The sequence below is a fragment of the Pempheris klunzingeri genome, chromosome 23 (assembly GCF_042242105.1).
Source record: "Pempheris klunzingeri isolate RE-2024b chromosome 23, fPemKlu1.hap1, whole genome shotgun sequence".
In the NCBI taxonomy this organism is placed as follows: Eukaryota; Metazoa; Chordata; class Actinopteri; order Acropomatiformes; family Pempheridae; genus Pempheris; species Pempheris klunzingeri.
The window spans coordinates 3,432,715-3,452,944 of record NC_092034.1 but is presented as its reverse complement, the minus strand read 5'-3'; the positions used below and the strand labels follow the sequence as shown (position 1 = coordinate 3,452,944).

The 20,230-nt window shown below is 47.3% G+C and overlaps 1 protein-coding gene across 1 annotated transcript; it reads left to right on the top strand.

Annotated features, from left to right (window-relative positions):
- Nucleotides 1-1,999: 1,999 nt before the first annotated feature.
- On the top strand, nt 2,000-17,160 carry LOC139223040 (insulin receptor substrate 2-B). The gene is made up of 2 exons (XM_070854972.1): nt 2,000-6,419; nt 16,875-17,160. Exons 1-2 carry the CDS (start codon nt 2,162-2,164, stop codon nt 16,877-16,879), a joined length of 4,263 nt encoding a protein of 1,420 aa, XP_070711073.1. The 5' UTR covers nt 2,000-2,161; the 3' UTR covers nt 16,880-17,160.
- The last annotated feature ends 3,070 nt before the right edge of the window (nt 17,161-20,230 follow it).

Genomic DNA, 20,230 nt, shown 5'->3' with positions numbered 1-20,230 from the left:
AACAGATTTCCCAAAAAAGTATTCCTTTAATTCTGTACATTCATACTGAAGGGAAAATACGGTATAATGGATCAGGACAGGGGGAAATCAGCAGTGGCTGAAAACGAGCCGTGCAGACAGGTGGTCATAGCTCCACTGCTAAAACATGAGGGCCTGAATCCCACCGGGGCCGGCTGCACTACACATGATCCCACTCATGATACTAAAAGGTGTTTGGGATAAAAGGGTCCAGCAAATTGTTGCGTGCAAAGTGTAGTAGAGGCTCGGAAAGCCGAGCGTGGCATTCTCCGAGGCGTGGAAGAACACAGATACCTCCCCTGGGTGGAGGGGGGAGTCCTCCTCTGTCACTCTATCTAGGTTTGTGGGGCTGGAGTCTCGGCTGCCGCACATGCATGCTCTCTTAATAAACGTTTAGCATTTAGATTACAGTCACTGCCTGTGATTCGAGGGAGTCCAAGAGTGTAAACAAACCTGGATTTCTTAAAAGCTGGGTTTGCTTTTAGCTTGAGGTTTGACCCTTGCTGACACCCACCGTGGTTGGCCGGTGCCCGGAACTCAGCGGTGGGTTCTCACATGACTGGAGCAGCGATGTGTTTTAGAGAACCTCAGCGGTCCAACGTTTGTTAGTATCCAAAGACCTGAAGACCGAACAAGCTTTTTATCAACAGGTGGAAAAGAAAAACAAAGGGGGTGATTAACATAAACGACAGCTGTGAGCTCTGAGTATTACATGCACATTGTTTATCTCCTAGAAAGTGATGCAGTTCAACACACATTTCAGACCCTTTCACTCAGTTACAGAAGGGTAAATAGAAACAAATAGACAAATAGAAACTTCAACAAAACAACAAAAAATATTGTGAATCACATACGTGTGAACATTTTAATTGTTATAAAAATATACCTGAATTAAAAAAGTATATATACTATTATTATTATAGTATTCTTACTGAGGCATTAATGTGTAAGCAGATTTAAAAATTTTGCAGTTGGCAACATCTTTTTTTAACTATTTCGTTTACAGTAGTTGAATCAGAATCAATGCACCATATTTTAATAGCTGCTCATACTGAAGGTTTTCTTTGTACGATATTAATCAGCAGAGAAACTCCACTCCTACATAAAGTACAAAAGTCCTCACTGAAATATAGTGACCTACAAGCATCTAGCAGCATGAAATGGAAATATCATAAGTATAAGTACCTCAGTATTGTACTTACATTTGCATTAATGCCCTTAGTTACTTTCTGCCACTGATAAAGACTTAAAAATGCCTTTGGGCTGGGGGTAAATGTTATACTTAGGAATAAATATATATATTTTTGTATTTTGAGGGTAAACTTTACATTTTATTTTTTAAAGTCAGTGTAATTGTTCATATAAAACTAATTCAAGGTTTGAGTAAAGTTAAATAATAAGGTCTAAAATTAAAAATGAAATAAAAAATACACTAAACCTAGAACTTGACCCAAGACTGGTGACAGGGGGAAAGATTGTGGTTGACTCTTTGGCTTACCTTGCAGGTCTGGGATCAGTCCTCCGCGTCTAAACAGCAGAAAACAAACCTAAGAACTGACTCCAGATCGGCCGCACACGGTCACCGCCTATTTTTAAACTTCAATAAAACTCCGGGCGACGCGATTGGGCAGGGCTATTGACGCAAAGCACTAATGTCTACAGCGATTGGCTCGCAGCCTTGTCGACGCACGTCAGTCAAAACGACGAGCCAATCAGAGGCCGCGTTCGCCTCTTTGTTCCTCCCGTTTGGCCGGTGACGCAGAGGGTCATGTGTTGTTTGTGCTCTGGCCCGTAGAGATGTGTACAGGAGGAGAAGGGAACGGGTTGCTAACCGAGCTAGCCGGATCCTCCCGATTACACAGACGCGGCTGAGCGTGGTCATGTTGCACACGGTAGGCTTCATTTCGTGATTAAAGCCCGCTTCGGAATACCCGCTTCGCCGCCATTGGAGGGCGAAGGGACTCGGTATTTTTTTTTTCTGACGGATAAACAAAGCCGGTCCGGGAGGATTGCAAATCTGAGCCGCGCGAGTCAACGTTAGCTGGCCTAGCCGGACTCGGGAGCTCGTCTCCCAAAACAAGAATGGGGTCTAGGTCCACTCGGATTAGCTTGCTAGTAAAGTGACCTTTGATTGTGTTCTCTGATGGCAAATTTCACGAATTACCAGGAAGGCAAGGCAGCGATGTTGATGGTGGAGACGCAGCAGAGGGACGTTGGGACGAAATCTGCGGCCGCCACCGCAAACGGAGACGGCTCGGTGGGGGAACCCCCTTCCCCGTTAATTAATATCGGCGGCGGCGGAGCAGGAGGAGGAGGAGGAGGTGGTGGTGGAGGTGGTGGTGGAGGAAGCGGCTCTCGTTTCCATCAACACTTGCCGCCCTCCAACCACCTCCACCTCAGCCACCATCACCCGCCAAAGGAGCAGCAGCAGCAGCATCATCACTACCAGCTGGCTCCGCAGCAGCAGCATCTTTCCGGGGAAAACATCGCAGAGTCCCCCGGCAGGAAAGCCTCCTCCTCCGCGTCTCTCAGCCAGGTACACGCCGCCGAGGACCCCGCCGCTTCCTCCTGCGCCGCCGCCGCCGCCGCTAGCAGCAGCAGCGGCGGCGGCAGCAGCAGCCATGTATACGCGGCTGTGAGCGTCGCCACCACCTCGGACGTTGTGGACGATATCCGAAAATGTGGCTATTTGAGAAAGCAGAAACACGGACACAAGAGGTTCTTCGTGCTCCGGGCTGCCAGCCACCTCGGGCCGAGCCGCCTGGAGTACTACGACAGCGAGAAGAAATTCAGGAACAGCCTGCGCTCCGCTGCCGCGGCCGCCGCCAGCGGTGGAGCGGTCGCCCCTTCTCCCCCGAAAAGGGTTATTTACCTCTACCAGTGCTTCACGGTGAACAAAAGGGCGGATTCCAAAAACAAACACCTCATTGCCCTTTATACTAAGGACGAGTACTTTGCTATTGTGGCTGAAAACGAGCAGGAGCAGGAGGACTGGTACGTGGCTGTCAGTGAGCTGATGAGCGAGGGCAAAAAAGGGCACTTGGATTCAGATGATCTGGATGACGGCTATGGCACAGTCACCCCTGGGACTGTGTTCAAGGAGGTGTGGCAGGTGAATGTGAAGCCTAAAGGACTGGGACAAACTAAAAACCTCACAGGTGTTTACCGGCTATGCCTCTCAACTAAAACCATTCACCTCGTTAAGTTGAACTGTGAAACCCCGTGTGTTAACCTCCAGTTGATGAACATCAGACGTTGTGGACACTCAGAGAGCTTCTTCTTCATCGAGGTGGGTCGCTCCTCCTCCATTGGGCCCGGGGAGATCTGGATGCAGGTGGACGACTCCGTTGTGGCCCAAAACATGCACGAGACCATCTTGGAGACGATGAAGGCCCTGAAGGCTTTCGCAGAGTTTCGGCCCAGGAGTAAGAGCCAGTCATCGGGCTCCAACCCCATGCCGTTCATCACGACGCGGCGCCACCTGGGCAACCTGCCGCCGAGCCAGACGGGACTGCAGCGGCGGTCGAGGACGGAGTCTGTCGTGGGCACGCCGCCGTCAAGTAAGAGCTCCGGGGCTAGTGGTTATCGCTTCCGGACATCCAGTGAGGGTGAGGGGACGATGAACCGGCCGTTCCGCTCCGCCACAGGAAGTCTGGTTCACCTCAACTCAGCACGTGCCCATCATGGCCGCCAGGAAGGTGGCGGCAGCAGCAGCAGCGGAAGTGGCGTCGCCACAGGAAATGCTGGCACAAGCACCGGCAGCGGACGCTATGTCAGAGCCATCCCCGGGTCCTCGTCCACCTACCACGCCCGCTCCGCCTCGCTGCCAGTCTCCCACTTCCCCTCCACCACCAGTCCGGTGAGCGTCTCCTCCAGCAGCGGCCACGGCTCCGTCTCCGACACGCTCACCCGCCCGTCAAGCGCCTCGATATGCGGCTCACCGTCTGATGGGGGCTTCAATTCTTCAGATGAGTACGGCTCCAGTCCGGGTGACTTTCGGTACTTCCGGGTGCGGAGCAACACGCCAGACTCCCTCGGCAACACCCCACCAATCAGAGAGGAGAACTGTCTAAACGATTACATGGCCATGGGCTGGAACCGGGAGGTGTTCGGCACCGGTGGGGGCTCTGGAAACAACAGCGGAGGTGACACGCCACGGGACGAGAGCACGTCGACAACAGAGGACGAGCGCTTGTCTTCGTCGTCATCGCTGAGGAGGAGGACTCACTCTTTCACCAGACCAGCCGGTGGTGCAACTGGTGGTTCTGGTGTGGCAGTTTACCAGAAAATGACCCAGACCAACTTCTCATTGGACGAGGGGTCAGACGTGGTGTTGCCATTTGGCAGTGGGCTGCTCCGCGGCGGGCCGTCCTCCTCCTCTTCCTCGCTCCGCTCTGACTACAGCTCCTGCTCCGAGCACAGCCAGCAGAGCCGTCCCTCCACGCTCTCCCGGACGGAGGCCGGTGGTGAGCGCCCGCCCCTTTCCTCCTCCTCCTCTGCCAAGGAAGACAGCGGCTACATGCCCATGATGTGTGGCGTGGCTGCGTCGCCCCGGGACACTCCTCCCGACTACATGCCTATGCAACCCGGCTCCTACTCCCATCCCATCTCCCATTCGCCTCAGTTCCACAGTCCGGCTTTATGTCCCCGTTCGGCACACCACCACCCCCAGCTCCAGTCTCAATCCTCCACAGACTCCCACGGCTACATGATGATGCTCCCGGGGGGCAGCAGCAGCTCCCCTTCTCCAGGGCAGGCCTCCCCCAGCCCTCACAGTAGCTCCAGCATGGCCGGTGCCAGTGGGAGTGACAGCATAGCAGAGAGGCCGGAGAATGGGGAGTATATGGACATGTCGTACAGCAGCAGTGGAGGGCGCAAGCTCTCAAACGAGGGGAGCAGTGGGTATTACACACCCGGCACACCTGAGAGCACCCCAAAGTCTTACAGCCCTTATTTCTCCCTCCCTCGCTCTTACAAGGCCCCCACCAGAGAGAGGGATGAGAAAGAGTATGGGGAGTATGTTCCTATGAGTTCTCCTGCCAAGCCAGTCTATTCATCAGTTGCCACAGCCTCCATGTCCACACCAGAGAAGAGGGCGGGGGGCGGTAGTAGCACCTCCACTCCCTCTCACCCACCCCCGCCTTACGGAGCCCACCATACGACCGCAGCAATGGCCGACAGACGCGTTGTGAGGCCCAACCGCCTCCCTTTAGGCAGAAGAAGTTTTCACGGTCCGATCCGGGTTAGTGAGCCCTCCACAGCGTCTGCAGGCACGTCCACCTCAGTCCCCGCCACTGTTAGTTCATCTGAAAGGCCTTCCAGTCCTGGAGAGTATATTAACATCGAGTTTGGGGATCACTACCCCCACCAACAACAGCCCCCCGCCTATCCTCTGTCTGCCCAAGACGAAGCGCCTTCCCTGGGATCCAGTGACCACTGTCACTCCCCTCCCCAGCCCCAAACTCACCAGGACTATATGAGTGTGGAAGTAGGTCCGGACCAGCAGGACAGCGCTGGATGTCTGGGTAAAAATCAGTCACCCAGACCCAGCCTTGTCGCCCCCTGGAACCCACCCAGCTATATCCGACCCCTGGCTAGCAATCCTGGGGTGCTGGCCTCCCCTGGAGTCCCCGCCGGAGGTCACTGGAGGTCGATGGGGGACGACTACACAGACATGACGTTTAACCTCAGCAGAGGTGAGAGGACGCAAACGAGCCCCACAGCCATGCTGCAGCATCTCTGTGTGATAGAGGGACGTTATGGCCATGCTCCCTCCGCCTCCTCCTCATCCATTTCTCCTCCTCTCCCTCCATCGAGCCCAGGCAGGGCGCCTGCTCACCAGCCGGAGCCCAAGGTGGTTCGGGCCGACCCCCAAGGCAGGCGGAGACACAGCTCGGAGACGTTCTCCTCCACTTCCTCCTCTAATTCAACTCCCTCTGGAGGAGGGCTTGGCTCCTCATCCTCAGCCACCCACCCTACACTGGTCAACCCCACGGCCCCCAACGGATCTTACCTAACTGAGGGTCAGGCTTCCAGATGGGCCAGCTCGGCATCTTTTGACAGCGTGTGGGTGTCCATGGAGGGTCTGGGGGACTCGCCGGCTCACCATGCTCCAACAAGAGCCATGGAAATGGGCACGGCCCCTGGGACCTCATCATCATCATCCTCCTCGGGGGCTGGAGCCGGTAGAATGTGCAGGAACATGTCTGTCGGCTACCAGAACGGCCTGAACTACATTGCCTTGGAGCTGAGGGAGGACGGGAGTAATTCGGGGGCCATGACGTCGGGAGCTGGTAGCAGCAACGGTAGCTCGATGGCGGGGACGGTGCCTCTGCCGGAGAACGGAGCCTATGCCAGTATAGACTTCACCAAATCTGATGGAGTCACCACGACAACCAAGGGTGAGTAAATACAAGTGTGTGTGAAATCCCACCGCCAAATGATGCTAGAGTGTGTTTCTCCCCTCGGACAGTCTTCATTTGAAGGCTCTTGTCTACGTTCACAGTCATATTTGGTAGGAAAAGCTGTCATTGGTGCTCTGGACTCTTCTCAGCCACAGCAGCCAGCCAGTGCAGTGGAAAACATAGTTTCTTGCTTTGTTTGTGCGTGTGAGAATGAGCTTTCATGTGTGAGTAAAAGGGACTAAGCGTTGGGGATATTTTTTCCTCAGCGAAATCCAAAATAACCCTAAGTGCTGCATGCTATTATTAGTCGCATTATATCAATTTGCAGCTCCTCTAGTGAATCTATTTTGGATCAAGTCTCTGTGATCTTGACAAGGCTGCGTTCAGCCGCTTTGAGCAGCCAGCCGTTGTCTTTGAAGGCATCTGTCCAGGGAGCTGAAGTCTGGGCTATAACAGTGCTGGTACAGGAAGTGGCGCCAATATGTGGTTCATCTTGAGGCCTGTGTGTGTGTTGTGTGCAAGCAGACTGGTAGACAATTAGCTCGCTGAATGAACCGAGGTTTATCTGAGGTCAAGTGAGGACTGAATCACCCAAAGAAGGCCCTGGTTTCCTGTCTTTGTAGCTGGTGGTGTCTCTCTGTGCCTGTCTGTGCACGTGCCGCTGTTTTCTTTGTGTCAGCATGTGTGCAGAGTGTGTGGGTGTTTGTGTGTTCGCAGCCTTTTGTCTGCTGTAAGTCTGTCACTTGAGACACTTTTCTACATCTGTGAAAAATTATATTTATGTATACAAAACATGGACGAGTGCAGTGCCAGCAGGAGCAGTTAGTATGATGACAAAACACATAAAACAGTAGTGAAGCATTCACTTTTTGTTGAGATTGTTTGATGACTTTGGAGGGCTGCAGCTATTATTGTCACCATCAATTAATCTGCAGATTAGTTTCTGAATTAATCATTTAGTCTATAATATAAAAACAGTAAAAATGCCCTTCTCAGAACCCCAAAAGACACTTTTAAACTGCTCAAAACCAAAAAATATTTAATTTACTGTCATATACGACAAAGAAAAGCACAAAGTTGCTCTTTTGAGAACTTGTAACCAGAAACTCTTTGACATCTTTCCTCCTTTTTCTAACGTTGTAAATCAGATTGATATTAAGTTGCCCTGAAAAGTTGCTGTTGAAAATGTTTAGTTAGGTCTCCCTCAAACACGATCTCTCACTCTTCTAGCTGCCTTTTGTAGTTCTGATTTTCTTTTTCTAGTCGCTGCATGAAATTGCGGCGCGTCGGTCAACTGAGAGAGTTTTTAAAAATAAAATCTATATTAACCAAGAGGAACAAGTAGACTGTCAGTACAGATTTTAACTTGCAGCGAGTTATTATGAGCTTTTGTGTTTATATTAAAGTTGTTGTGTTACTGAAATGGCTCCTGTGCACGATAGAGGTTTGGGTTTTATTGTTCGTGTGTTGAGACGTGAGTTTGTTGCAGCTGTAGAGGTGTTTCTGATCTTCTGACATGGAGACGCTCACAGCAAAGTCCAGACCTGGATGTGTGTGTGTGACGTTAAGTGCTGAGGTTAGGTCTGCAGTCGGTGTCGTAGACGAAAAGAGGATGTTTTGACTCTCCTTCTGTCTTTCACTTCCTCCATGATCATCTCCTTTTACCCCTTACCCACTCGTCCTCTCTTATATTCTCTCCTCCCTGCTTTTCCTTCGCTTCCTGCCCGAACCGACGCTTTTCTCTCTCTCGCTTCGTGTGTGTGTGTGTGTGTGTGTGTGTGTGTGTGTACATGAGCGTGAGTCAGGACTTTCTGCAAACGGAGACTGACTCATTTGTTTATCGTGGAGCTGAACAGAGATGAAAGTGTGTGTGTGTGTGTGTGTGTGTGTGTGTGTGTGTGTGTGTGTTAAATCTACAGTGCTAAATGTGTGCTCGTAACACAGGAGATCAACTGACACTCAAAGCGCTCAAGCACCTCCTATTGTGTGTGTTTGTCCGTCCGTCTGTGTGTGCTGTGTGTGTTTTCAGCCGCTGCCAGCAGGTTCATTAAGTGTGTGTGTGTGTGTGTGTTGGTTCATAGAGTTCAAAGAAACACTCAGTAATGCCAATGTATGTGCAAACACACTCTCAGATTATGGGAGTATGATCAGCCTTAGTCTGTCCTTGCATCGTGTGCGTTTGTGAGTTTACAGCTCGTGCTCTGCATCTAGGTAGGGGTGTGTGTGTGTGTGTGTGTGTGTGTGTGTTCGTGTGTTTGTAGGCGCTGAGTCATGGCAGGCAGCCTTTGATGTGGTGCTGTAATTGCGGCGGCGGCGTGTCAAGGCACACAGCGGGGCCGAGAGGAAACGCATCATCATCACTCAGGAATGCACTTCCTCTCAGCTGCGGTGTTGAACTGATGCAGGCACACCTGGATCCTTGACCTGGAGGAGAGCGGGGGAGGGAGAGACTGGCTTTCAGTCCAGATGTCAAGGAAATCTGTGTGAACTTGTGAAACGCTGCCATAAATATTAAATAAAGCATGAAAAAGGTGTGTTTACATCAGGTGGGGTTGACGAATGAATAATCTGGGGAAAAAAGCGTTGTTATAAAGGGGGATAGGGCTGCAGCTGACGCTTGTTTTCATTATTGATTGTCAATAAAAGGTTAAAAAGTAGGAGAAAATGTGCATTCAAAAGTCCAAGGTCCAACAAACAGTCAGAAACCTCAAAGATGTTTAGTTTACTTTCACATTTGTCAAGAAAAAAGCAGCCACTCATGATGTTTGGGAGGCTAAAACCAGGTCATGTGTTTGTCGCCTGAACAAAGACTGAAACAGTTAATCAATATGTAAAATGGGTGCAAATATGAATTTCCTGCCCACGGACCAATTGATAGTTCCAGCTCTAGGTTTGCAGCTTCACACAGGCTTCGTGCAAAGTTTAGAAAATGCTTAATTCTAACCGTTATGGTTTCCAGATTAGGAATATGATCGAACTTAAATAAATGCTTGACTTTCTGGTGTTTAATAGACACAGTCGCTCATTTAGAATGAAACGATCCCGTCGTCACATTTGTCGTCTCTCACCAGATAATAATCACAACATACAGTCAGAGTCGATATGAACAGCCAGTGAACAAAGTGACAGCATCGATCGCTTTGGCTATAAAGGAACTCTGTAAACTCTATTTTTAGCATTTATAGAGAGTCTGGACAGTTTTGGTTGAGGTACCTTCAACGTGCATACATTTTATATTTTTATATCTGTCTATTTCTTTAATTTCCCTCCGTAGTTTCAACTTGCAACCTTTTGCTGATGCAGTGTTTGGTCTGCGCTGTCATAATGTCAAACAGCTGTTATTTACTGCTGAATGTCTAAACTATTCTGTTGCTGAACTGAGAGGAGTTTATGCAGGATTTGAGTAAACTAGCCCTGAAACAAAGAGCCGGTTAACTGACTGATGATTTGACATAAAATTCAACTAGTCTGAAATCAATAAATCATTTTGATTTACAGTAGATGTCAATGGAAGCGCCAGACATTTGCAGCTTTTCCTGTGTCAGGATTCGCTGATGTTTGTTTTAATTGTAAAGTGAATATCTTTATATGTTTGACTGTTGGTGGTGTGAAGACGTCGTCCTTCTCAGTATTCACTGATATTGTTGAAGAGTGTAGTGAAAAAGTAACTGATCAATAATGAAAACAGACCCGCTGGAATGATTCAGCTTTTTAGTTAAATCAGGTGTTGGCTGCAGTAAAGTCAGATCAGCTACAGGTGGTTGTTTCTGCTGACCAGGAAAAGTTTACTTCTGCTCTGAATCACAGTGTCGGCGCCCTTCCTGCCGATTCGGCTCCGTTAGAGGGAATAACGGCACGACATTCCCGCAGTGAAAAGGCGCTGCAGTGTGGATGGGCTCAGTGTCTTTGCGTTGATGCACATTTATGGTGTGTGTCACGGCTCTCTGCTGCTGCCTTGTCTTATCACAGAGACGGTGGCTAGACAGTGACTCAGAGGATGGTGTCTGCTGTGTTTTTTCTTCTCTTCAGCGCTTGAGAAACTTGTGTCGTTGCCAGAGCGCCTCCTCAAACCCTCCAGAGATGCTTTGTTTTGAGCTGATGAAAGATCCTCAGATCTCACCTCTGGCAAAAACTGTTGCCCTGTGTAATCACAGGTAATCTACCGAAACGGTAGATAAGGCCACATTTTTAAACCCTCCCTAAATGCTTTTATCAGTGTGGTACAGAGCTCCATCCATCAGTTGGTTGTCAACTATTAAAATAGTCACCAACTATTTTGATAATCAATCATTTTGAGTCGTATTTCTTAGAAAAAATGTCCACATTCTGTGATTTCAGCTTCCCAGATGTCAATATTTTCTTGTTTCTTCACTCCTCTATGACAGCAAGCTGATTATTTTTGGGTTGTGGACCTAACAAGGCTCCACTTGGAGCTTTAGAAAACACAGATCCACATTTTTCACCGTTTTATGACAAGAAAATGTTCAACAGATTAATCGACAATGAAAATAATGACTAGCTGCAGCCCCATTTTGGTACAGCCCAACTGGAATAAAGGGTGAAGACAGGAGGAGGGGGGGGGAGTCAAATAAGGTGGTAAAAGGTTAAAGATGGGTCAGAAGAGGAAGTTGTGGAGGTTTTTTTTTTTTTTTTTTTTTTAGCGACAGCGGTGGGAACCTGCCCTTTTCCCCCTCTCCTTCCCCCCCTCGTGTCCCAGCCAAGTGGATACGAGGTGGTAAAGGGTTAGGCAGAGTGTGGGGCAGGGTTATCGGACAGAGAACATTGGGGGGTGGGCGGCGGGGTGGCAAGTAAGATGTGAGAGAAGACGGTACGAGGCTGCCCTTTCCTCTCTCGTTCCCACCTCCACGGCCGGGCCCTTCTATATTTACTAGTCTATTTCCAGACTGACATGAATTTATGGGCATGCTCGTAACAGGACTCCCCTTTCTGCTCAGTGTGTGTTGCATGCGGAGGTCTCTCGCCCGCTCTCTCTCTTAAATAGCCAGATATTTATGCCCACAGATGTTAGAATTATCAACCATCATGCGTGCACACAAAGCAAGTTTGGTCTTAAGCAGCCATTCTGACTGTCAGGGCGAAGTATTTGTGACCCTCTAAAAGCCCCCAGAGGTTGAAGTTTTGCCTGCGATGCCCATTTTAGTTTCCATTTAGCAAATAAATAACATTAAAATAACTCGCACTGTTTGATGAGCTCCTTAATTCATAGCTCTGACATCCTAGCTGTGCTTTTAGCATGGGTGGCCTGCTCGGAGTAGCATGGGAATCTATAAACCTGGCAGTGTCGGTGTCCACCGAGCTAAACGGGGAATTGATCTCCTAACCCGGGACCTGTCGGTACCAGCAGGGTTCCCATTGGGCAATGAATTCCTGGAGTATTACTGAATTTAAGGAGGTGTTTCCCAGAGGGTTCAATCTAATCTTTAAAGCTGATCTGTGCAATCAAGTTCTGGATCAATTATTACTATTCTGATCATTAGTTTAAGTAATTTTCTGTACAAAGATGAAGATTTGCTGCTCTCCTAACATCATTTATCCATTTTTTAACCTTTATCTTTATCTTTTAGCCTCCTTCTTGGACTAAGTAAATACGTTGATGTTGCCACCTTCAGGAAAAATTGTAAGTGTGAGCTGCTGTTCTTCTGGTTATCAGAGCAGCTTCGTCTTTGTGAGGTTTTCTGAGCGCTGAAAGCTAATATTGAAGTAGAGAAGCCATGCAGATTAAATAAAGACGTCACAGGCAGTGATTGAGCTCAACAAGGCCGGTGAGTTATGCCTGTAACATCCTGCAGCGCCTACTCAAAGGGAAATGTTGTGTCTCATCAGTAATAAATGGACCCAAATGGACCTAAACACTGTCGGCTATGTGGTCTCACCCTTCTGCCCGTTTTTAGTCGCTCTTAAGTGTAGATTTCATAGGTGGTCCTGAGCATCAATCACAGAGGCTCCTGGTTCTCTCAAACACACAGAGCCCTCGTTTCTTCTTTACGTCTCCTCTTCCCCTCCTGTCTTCCCTCTTTATGCTTTATGTCTCCGTCTCGCCGCCTCCCTCAGACACACTGTAATGACAAAGCAGCGTTTTACTAGAGCACCCCTCGACTTACTGGAATGCGGCGTTGGATATCTTTATTAGACAAAGTCTGAGTGTTTGTGCAGACGTATATTTGAAAGCGACACACAGTTGTTCATCTTCTCCAGCGTCTGGTGACTCTCTGCACAGGCTGAACAAAGCAGAATAAATCTGAAATGTTGGCACGCTGCAGGAAATTCAAGTTTTGGGCAGAAATCTTAGGTGTGTTTACCCTTTTTCCTGCTCCGCTGACGACCTTAAGCCCAGATAAAGTTATTCATTATATGAGGAGTCGGGACATTTCATCAAGGAATTTTTAATTCAGTTTTTTCTTTTCTTTTCAATTTTAGCTTCAGTCTTTCACAGGTGTTAAAAACTTGTGTTTTAAAAGACTTTTTATTACTTAAACAAACAAAATGGCCCAAAAGAGCATTTTTCAAGTGTAGCTACAGTGCTTGAAGTGATGTTTTGCCCTGAGAAATATGTTTAATTTGTAGAAAATATTGAAAAACCAGTGAAATATATTGGAACACAAACATGAAATCACTTTCCAAAACAGAATAATTTCATTACACAGTGCAGCTAAGTTCGTCTTGAATATTGTAGAACTATTGCAGTTATCTGCAATAATAGATAACCAATTACCTTTTATTATAAATGCACGTCTGGCTTTTGTAACTGCTGGAGAATCCGTGGAGAATCCAGCGAGTTATGACGGTTTTAAACGTGGACGGACCTCCTCCCTCAATGGAGGCGCGTTATTCAGGAGGCGAGGCTCTGTAGTACCAACGTGACGGCCACGTAGACTCATGGCTGCAGAGAACAGCCGCAGCCCACAGATGTCTACGTGGATATGTCCGCAGCGACCGCCTGGACGGCCACTTCAGTCCCGTCCACACTTTTTAGGGCATTTTTGTAGCTGCTCTGCTGGCTCAGTTATTTGTTATGACGGTAAATGTGAGAATTTATCTTAGATTTGAGCCCAGATCAGGTCTTCACACAAAGTCTTTGCACTTCTCAGGGCGAAAATGGGCGTCGAAGTAAAAGATCAAAGTGAGCCCCCCCCGCCCATCTATTGCTCAAGGAAACGAAAACCCAGAATGTGTGAAATTGTGAAGGTGAGAAGTGTTTACACATGGCGATCCAGATCTGGGAGGAGGAGGAGAACGATCGGTCTCGAGCGCCCCATCAAATTCCCGGCGCTTTCGCTCCGTGATCTGCACTTTAAAGGCCGTGGTCCAGCTGCCACGCCGGGCCGTGTCAGGTCAACACGTTACGCTGTTCACTCCCATGATGCCTTTCATCTGTTGTCCCAGCTGGGTGAATGGGGTTTAGGGACAGAGAGACACAGAGAGACACAGAGAGCGAGAGAGAGAGAGAGAGAGGGATGGGCGGCGGGTCGGGGAGGACAGAGAGAGAAAGGGGGATTGAGGGTGTTTTTAAGAGAGAGAGACGGTCACGGCTCTGAACACCTGCCTGTGTTGCAACGACACAACAAGCTGTTGGCTAATGCAGGTGTTTGGCGAACAGTGTTTTTATAACCCGATTTTGTGGCGAGCTCGTGTGTGTGTGTGTGTGTGTGTGTGTGTTTAACTAAGGTCAGCTCAGGTCAGTCAGGCTCGTGTCCTCAGAGTTGTTTTGATCAAAGTCCTGTACTGCAGAGAAACCCAGAGACCTCAGACTGCTCTCTGTCTCTCTCGCTCCCGTCTCACTCAAATTCAAATTCAAGTTTGTTTTACTGTCGTGACCATAATTAAGAGCAGAATTGCCAAAGCTTGTTGTTTACAGTGCGAGTATAATGACTGAGAATGTAAGAAAAATGCTGGTTTGCACATTAGAGCTCTACTCTACCACACAATATACACTGAAGCACCACACACACACACACACACCATACGACACTGTATACGTGTGTGTGTGCTGGTTTGCCAACTTCTCATCCGTTATGGTCATTCAGTCTTTTCCCTCTAATGTCCTTACAGCAATAATAAAAACAATTAAAACTGAATTATTGAAGAAATTGCTGAAAAGGGTGGGAATTTTTTTTTCTTCCAATTTAACTGTGAGTAGTTATTTCCTGTAGCTGTTTCACAATAAAAGCCCCCAAGCGACGCACCAGTGGGATGTTTTAATGTGAGCACAGTTAAAGGGTTGGTGTTTATTCTATTCTATATGCATTCTAAAAACCATACACACCTAATATATTTATCAGTACAGTTTCATGATGTTTTCTCTGGTTTCCCAAAGTAAATACTAACTTTTATTACATTGTGTGTCTGCAACTCGTAGCATTTGAGTGTTTTGGTTCACGCCGGCTGCAGTGCATCAGTGCAGCAGGAAGCGTTGCTCTTCTTCTACCTCTTGTTGTTGGCAGATCTTGTTTGGGTTGCCAGGTTTGTCTGCATCCCCCACTCAGTGTGTGTGTGTGTCTTGTCTCCGCTTCTGCAACTCGCGGAGTGTTTGCAGTCCATGTCCTGTGGTTGTTGTACTTTTCTTTGTCTTTGGCTGTAATTTGGTCGGACCAGATTGTGTTTGGGCTGTGCTGAGTCTGTGCACCGTTACTCGTCTTCTCTGTGCACTGTGCGCTCCCGTCTTTCTATCGGCCCGTCCGTTCATCCATCCCACCATCCCCGTGGCCAACAAACAGAGGAGCGGCATTCCAGCAGTGCCCCCTGTCAAAGCATCTGTATTGTGGCGTGCTGCTCACATTGTTGTATCAGACAAAGCCTCGCTCTCAGTGGAATAACCCAGCTGGACGGCGGCCATCGCCGGGGTCATTTGGGGCCGCTGGGCCGCACCAAAACAGCCGACCTGACAGCCCGAGCCCGGCCATGATAGCAGGGCAGGAAACAAACTTTATTTATGTGTGTGTGTGTGTCTGCTGGCAGCGAGCTAAATCCAAAGTTCACTGGCCACGCTCACTTATTTACCAGGCAAACATTTAGTTTTATACAGCGAGCAGCAGCGAGATGTCTTACATCTGTGCTGCTTCACTGAAAAGCTCTGACGAACCAAAATACTCTTAATTTCACTGTAATTATAAGCTGTGTCCATAATCACACTCTTATATATCATTGCTGTGTTAAATAACGTCTAACAAATCTGTGTTTGTGCACATTAGTGTGGACAAATTCATGTAGTATCCTGGTTGTTGGGTGCCGGTGATATCCGACCCAGGTACCGCCACCAGGTGGGAAAAACCTGCATCTCCAAAAGGTCAACGCGAACAAATTTTCCCCCAACAAAACAGAAAAAGTCCCCCAGGTTGGGAGAGGTGAAGTTTTCCTCCTCTGCAGTGAGTTTGAAAGGTCGCGTCCAAAGCCAGACAGATTCCAGTCAAAGTTAGTCAGCATCACTTGGCTTCAAAATGTCCAAAAACAACTAATATTGTCAGGCCAAAACCTGTCGGCGAAGCAGCCACATTCCTCTCTGTGTGGGTTTTTTTTCCCCCACTGTAGCTGTCACTTTAATGAATTCTTACTTTTCACAGCTGCATCTTGTGATTATTTTCATTACTTCATCTGAATTATAATACTTTTTTTTGCCCAACCAAGTCCCAAAAAAAGTCCAAAACCCAGAGAGACTCACTTTACTGTCACATTAGATAAAGAAAAGCAACAAATGGCCACAGTTCAGAGGCTTAAAACCACTAAATGGACCAAAAAAATGTTATTACGTGATGCGCATTAATGAAGTTAACTATCAACTATCATAGTTGCCCTTCATTTGAGCTTTACTTATATTACCAGAGAGCTCATAATCAGCTGATATTAGTTTATGTCAGGATATATTTGTGATGAAATAACTTTATGCAATAATTTATTTTTAATCAGCATCAATGAGGTCTGTTTTAAAAGTAGGAAAGTTTCTGCATATCCCAGATTTGATGTATTTTTTATGCATGAGTTTAGTTTGAGTCTATCAGAATTTATTACAGTTTTCTTGTGTTTGGGCTTTTTGTCATTTATTTAGCTTGTAATGATTGAAACTGATATAACTTCCGTGATCCAAATATACCTGGTAGTGTTATTTGCATGTTCAGTACACTCTCCACAAGTTAATAACCAAATCTGAGAGATGATTATTATTATTATTATTAATAATATTATTATTATTCTTGGTGCACTCCTGCATCCACACAGGTGCATAGGAGAATTAGAGTGTGTTATAAAATGTAGTGTTTCAATGAATTTAGCTTAAATGTTGCTGTTCTTGTAGTTTATGGGTAGTTTTTGTACCCATCGTCATCAGTCATCATTATATTTAGTTTTTTCACATGATGAGAAATCACCATCGGACCAGTTGGACTCAGTCTAATGTTCATTTGTGTGTTTAAAGGCTGTTTGTTCTCTTTTCTCTCTCAGACTGAGCGACTGAGGATGATAGAGGTTCCCCACCCTCCTCCTCCTCCTCGTCCTCCTCCTCTTCCTCTTCATCTCTCCGCTCGGGGCACTTGACTCTGCCTGTGACCTTTGACCTCCCCCCGCCGGTGACCTCTGACCTCTTCACCCAGACCGAGAGGCCGCTCCCTTCTGGATGCAGAAAACAACAACAACATCACAACAGATGAACAGATGACAAAAACGCTTGCAGTTTTTTTTTATTTTTAAGTGTATTTCATCTTTTATTTTTTGTGTTTTATATGCATATCCTGTCCTGTTTCTTTCTTCTTTTTTTTTTTTTTTAATAATTTCCCCCTCTCACAATCGATGCTGCCAGTGTTCGCTGCTTTTTTCCCCTCATGTTCAAGGGAGGGGAGAAGATAGATTATCAGATGGTTCTGCTTCTCCATACGGTACAAAAAAAGGGAGGCTGGAATACAAAGCAAAGGCATTATGGTACAGACTTGGAAACTTTTATGTTGCATTGAACTTAAAATATTATTATTTTTTATCTTTTATTATATTTTCTTTACCCCGCGCATAATCCACCTTCAACACGGAGCCGCACAGTTATTACGTTGTGGTCAAAGTTGTTTTTTTTTTTAATGGATTTCCCCTGAAACGGTACGAGCTTGTGGCGGGTCGACAAGTGGCATTGCACAAGTACCGCGCACACAGATGTAACGGTACCAGCATGGGTTTATCACAGTGTACTAAAGCAGTGGCAAACCTTTCCGCATTACTCTCCTCGTATTCTGTAGCACATATTATTTATTCGTTGCAATAGGTACAAATATTCCTGCACATTTCTTCGTTTGCTTTCGTAGCAGAGACGGTACTCAGCAGGGCGGGGAAGGAACGTCGGCCACCAATCAAACGCTGCAAACGTTTTTATGTAGAGCCACTTCAAACTGAGTCGGCTGAAGCTCACTAATTAACACGTTATATGTTCGTTAAATCCATTCAAAAGCCCCAAGTGTGAAAATGACAATTCACCGTTTTATGATGAGTCATGTGCGGGACTATTTCCTGAAGTCTTGTCATCACACGTCCCTCTGTAAAATCACAAATTGTCGTCTTCGCCCTCGTTGTTTTGTACGTATTAAATATGATGGAACATGTTAATTATGGAGCCTTTGAGCTGCTGATAGGTGGGTTTTGTTAGCTTCACACAGAGCCCGGCTAGCTGTCTCCATCTTCACGCTAAGCTAAGTTGACGGGCTGTCTGCTCACATCTGACACCTGGCGAAGACGCTAATAAGCATCTTTCCCAAAAAAGTTGAACTAACCTCTTTTTTTTTAATGGAAGTAGCTCGTAGAGGCTTCAGAAGCTGCCGTGGCCAGCGGATGATGGGAAAAGTCGTTTTACCGCCCTGCTGCGCGGTTACATTATCCAGATCTCCAAGCGAGGAAGCAGGCGTTTTTTATTTCTTTTTTTGTTTTACATTTTCAGTTTTACCTCATACGGTCCGCAGCACAGTTCAGGTTGGCGAGGGAGAGTGGCGACATATGCACACACATGCAATGCTGTCAAAGGGTAAAGCACAAAGTACAGACGCCGACACTGGGGGGGCAAACACATGACTAATGCACACACACGATACTGTACGGCAGTGGCATGCACACACACACACACACACACACACACACTCGTATGTCATGAAAACTCATCACATGGCGTCTCCCATGCCTGCTCTCGCAATGCAGACGCACACATGCAGGAGTCATGCAGCCCTATTTAGGCGAGGGTAACTGCTGTGTGCCCCCATTTTGGACCTTTGTCAGCGGCTCCTGGTGACGCCAGGATTTTCACACACACATATATGCATGCTGGGGAGTTCGTCATCGGCTCTCAGTGACGTAAAGAGGTTTCCAGTAACCTGAGCTGCAGCCCCAGGTGCAGCGCGCTGGTCATACTTGCCCTGTTACACACACACACACACACACACACACACACACACGGACAGGCAGTGAACCCCCACATCAATCATGGTCTTAGCCGGAGCTTCTCTCTCACTCTGATACGACTGATGCGTCCATATTTAGCAGTTCTACTCGTGCTACTCTCCCTTGACTATTACCCACACTGCATTTCATAGAAGGAAACATTCAAACACAAAGACTGAATGCTAACGGAGCCCCCAGAATGATATTCAGTGTTCAGTATTCACTCGTCTATTGCTGGCTTCATCCCGTGGCTGATTTCGTTTTGTGTACCAGCCCACCACCAGAATTAGTTCTGAGAGATGAAGGCTCGTCACTCTCATCGTCCTCCTTCTTTCGATGCTCGACCAGAAGGGAGGGACTGAGCTGAGGTTTCTTTAGATGAATCGTCTGCGTCTGCTTTAGAGAGCAGCAGCAGAAGTTTGGACTGACTGCAGGGGAAGATCTCAGAGTGAAGGTCACTCGGCTGTGATTGACGGCTCGACTTGATGCTCTCTGAACCGCACAGATGCAGTGAACTCTGCACATCCGCTCCTCCGTGTTCACTGAGACAAATATTCAGCCGCTGCCTCCGACCAGGTCGACCTTTTGGAGGTTTGGCATCGCAGGTGTCTCGGTTAGATAACTGCGTGGTGCACACGTTAGGGTCAAACACAGGCTCACAAGTAAAGTTTGATGACTAGAAAACAACTTAACCGACTGAAGCTGCAGAAAACCAAAGTATCTTGTTAGTTAAACGACTGAAAGATTCATAACTTGCTCATTTGAAGACATTCTGAAAGATATTTGTTCTAATACATTGTGCCCTTTTATTATTTCAAGCATACGAGATAGAAATGACTTTATCTTGCGTGCACAAGATTTAACAAAATCTGCTAGAATCTATTCCTCGACGTTTGTTCATGTTGTGTGCTGCCGACGCAGCGTGTGCACCAGACAAGACGATGTTAGTGCCACGTCTCCCTCCTCGTGCCGGTCAGGCTGCACCGGCTGATTATTCTCATTATCATCGTTTTTTATTCTCAGTTAATTTGCCACAAAACGTTGAATCACAGTTTTCACAAGCCCAAATATATAAGAATGATATGAATCATTGCAAAACCAACTGACGGTCACATTTTGAGTCGCTGAATATTTAAAGTGTTTAAATGTTTTATTTTGGTAGATGGAGGTTCGCTGCGTCCACGTCCTTCACATTGTGTCATCGATATCACGTCTGACTCATTAACAGACGCTTTCAAACTTTCTTAGTTGCCAAAACTTTCCACATCCTGCTCCATGAGGTGCTCCAGCTAAAGCACACCTCCAAATATCCTCACCCTTTCCCTCCCTCCCTCCCTCCCTCCCTCCCTTCAAATCCCAGTGACGACAGAAACTAAGAGGAGGAAAAAAAG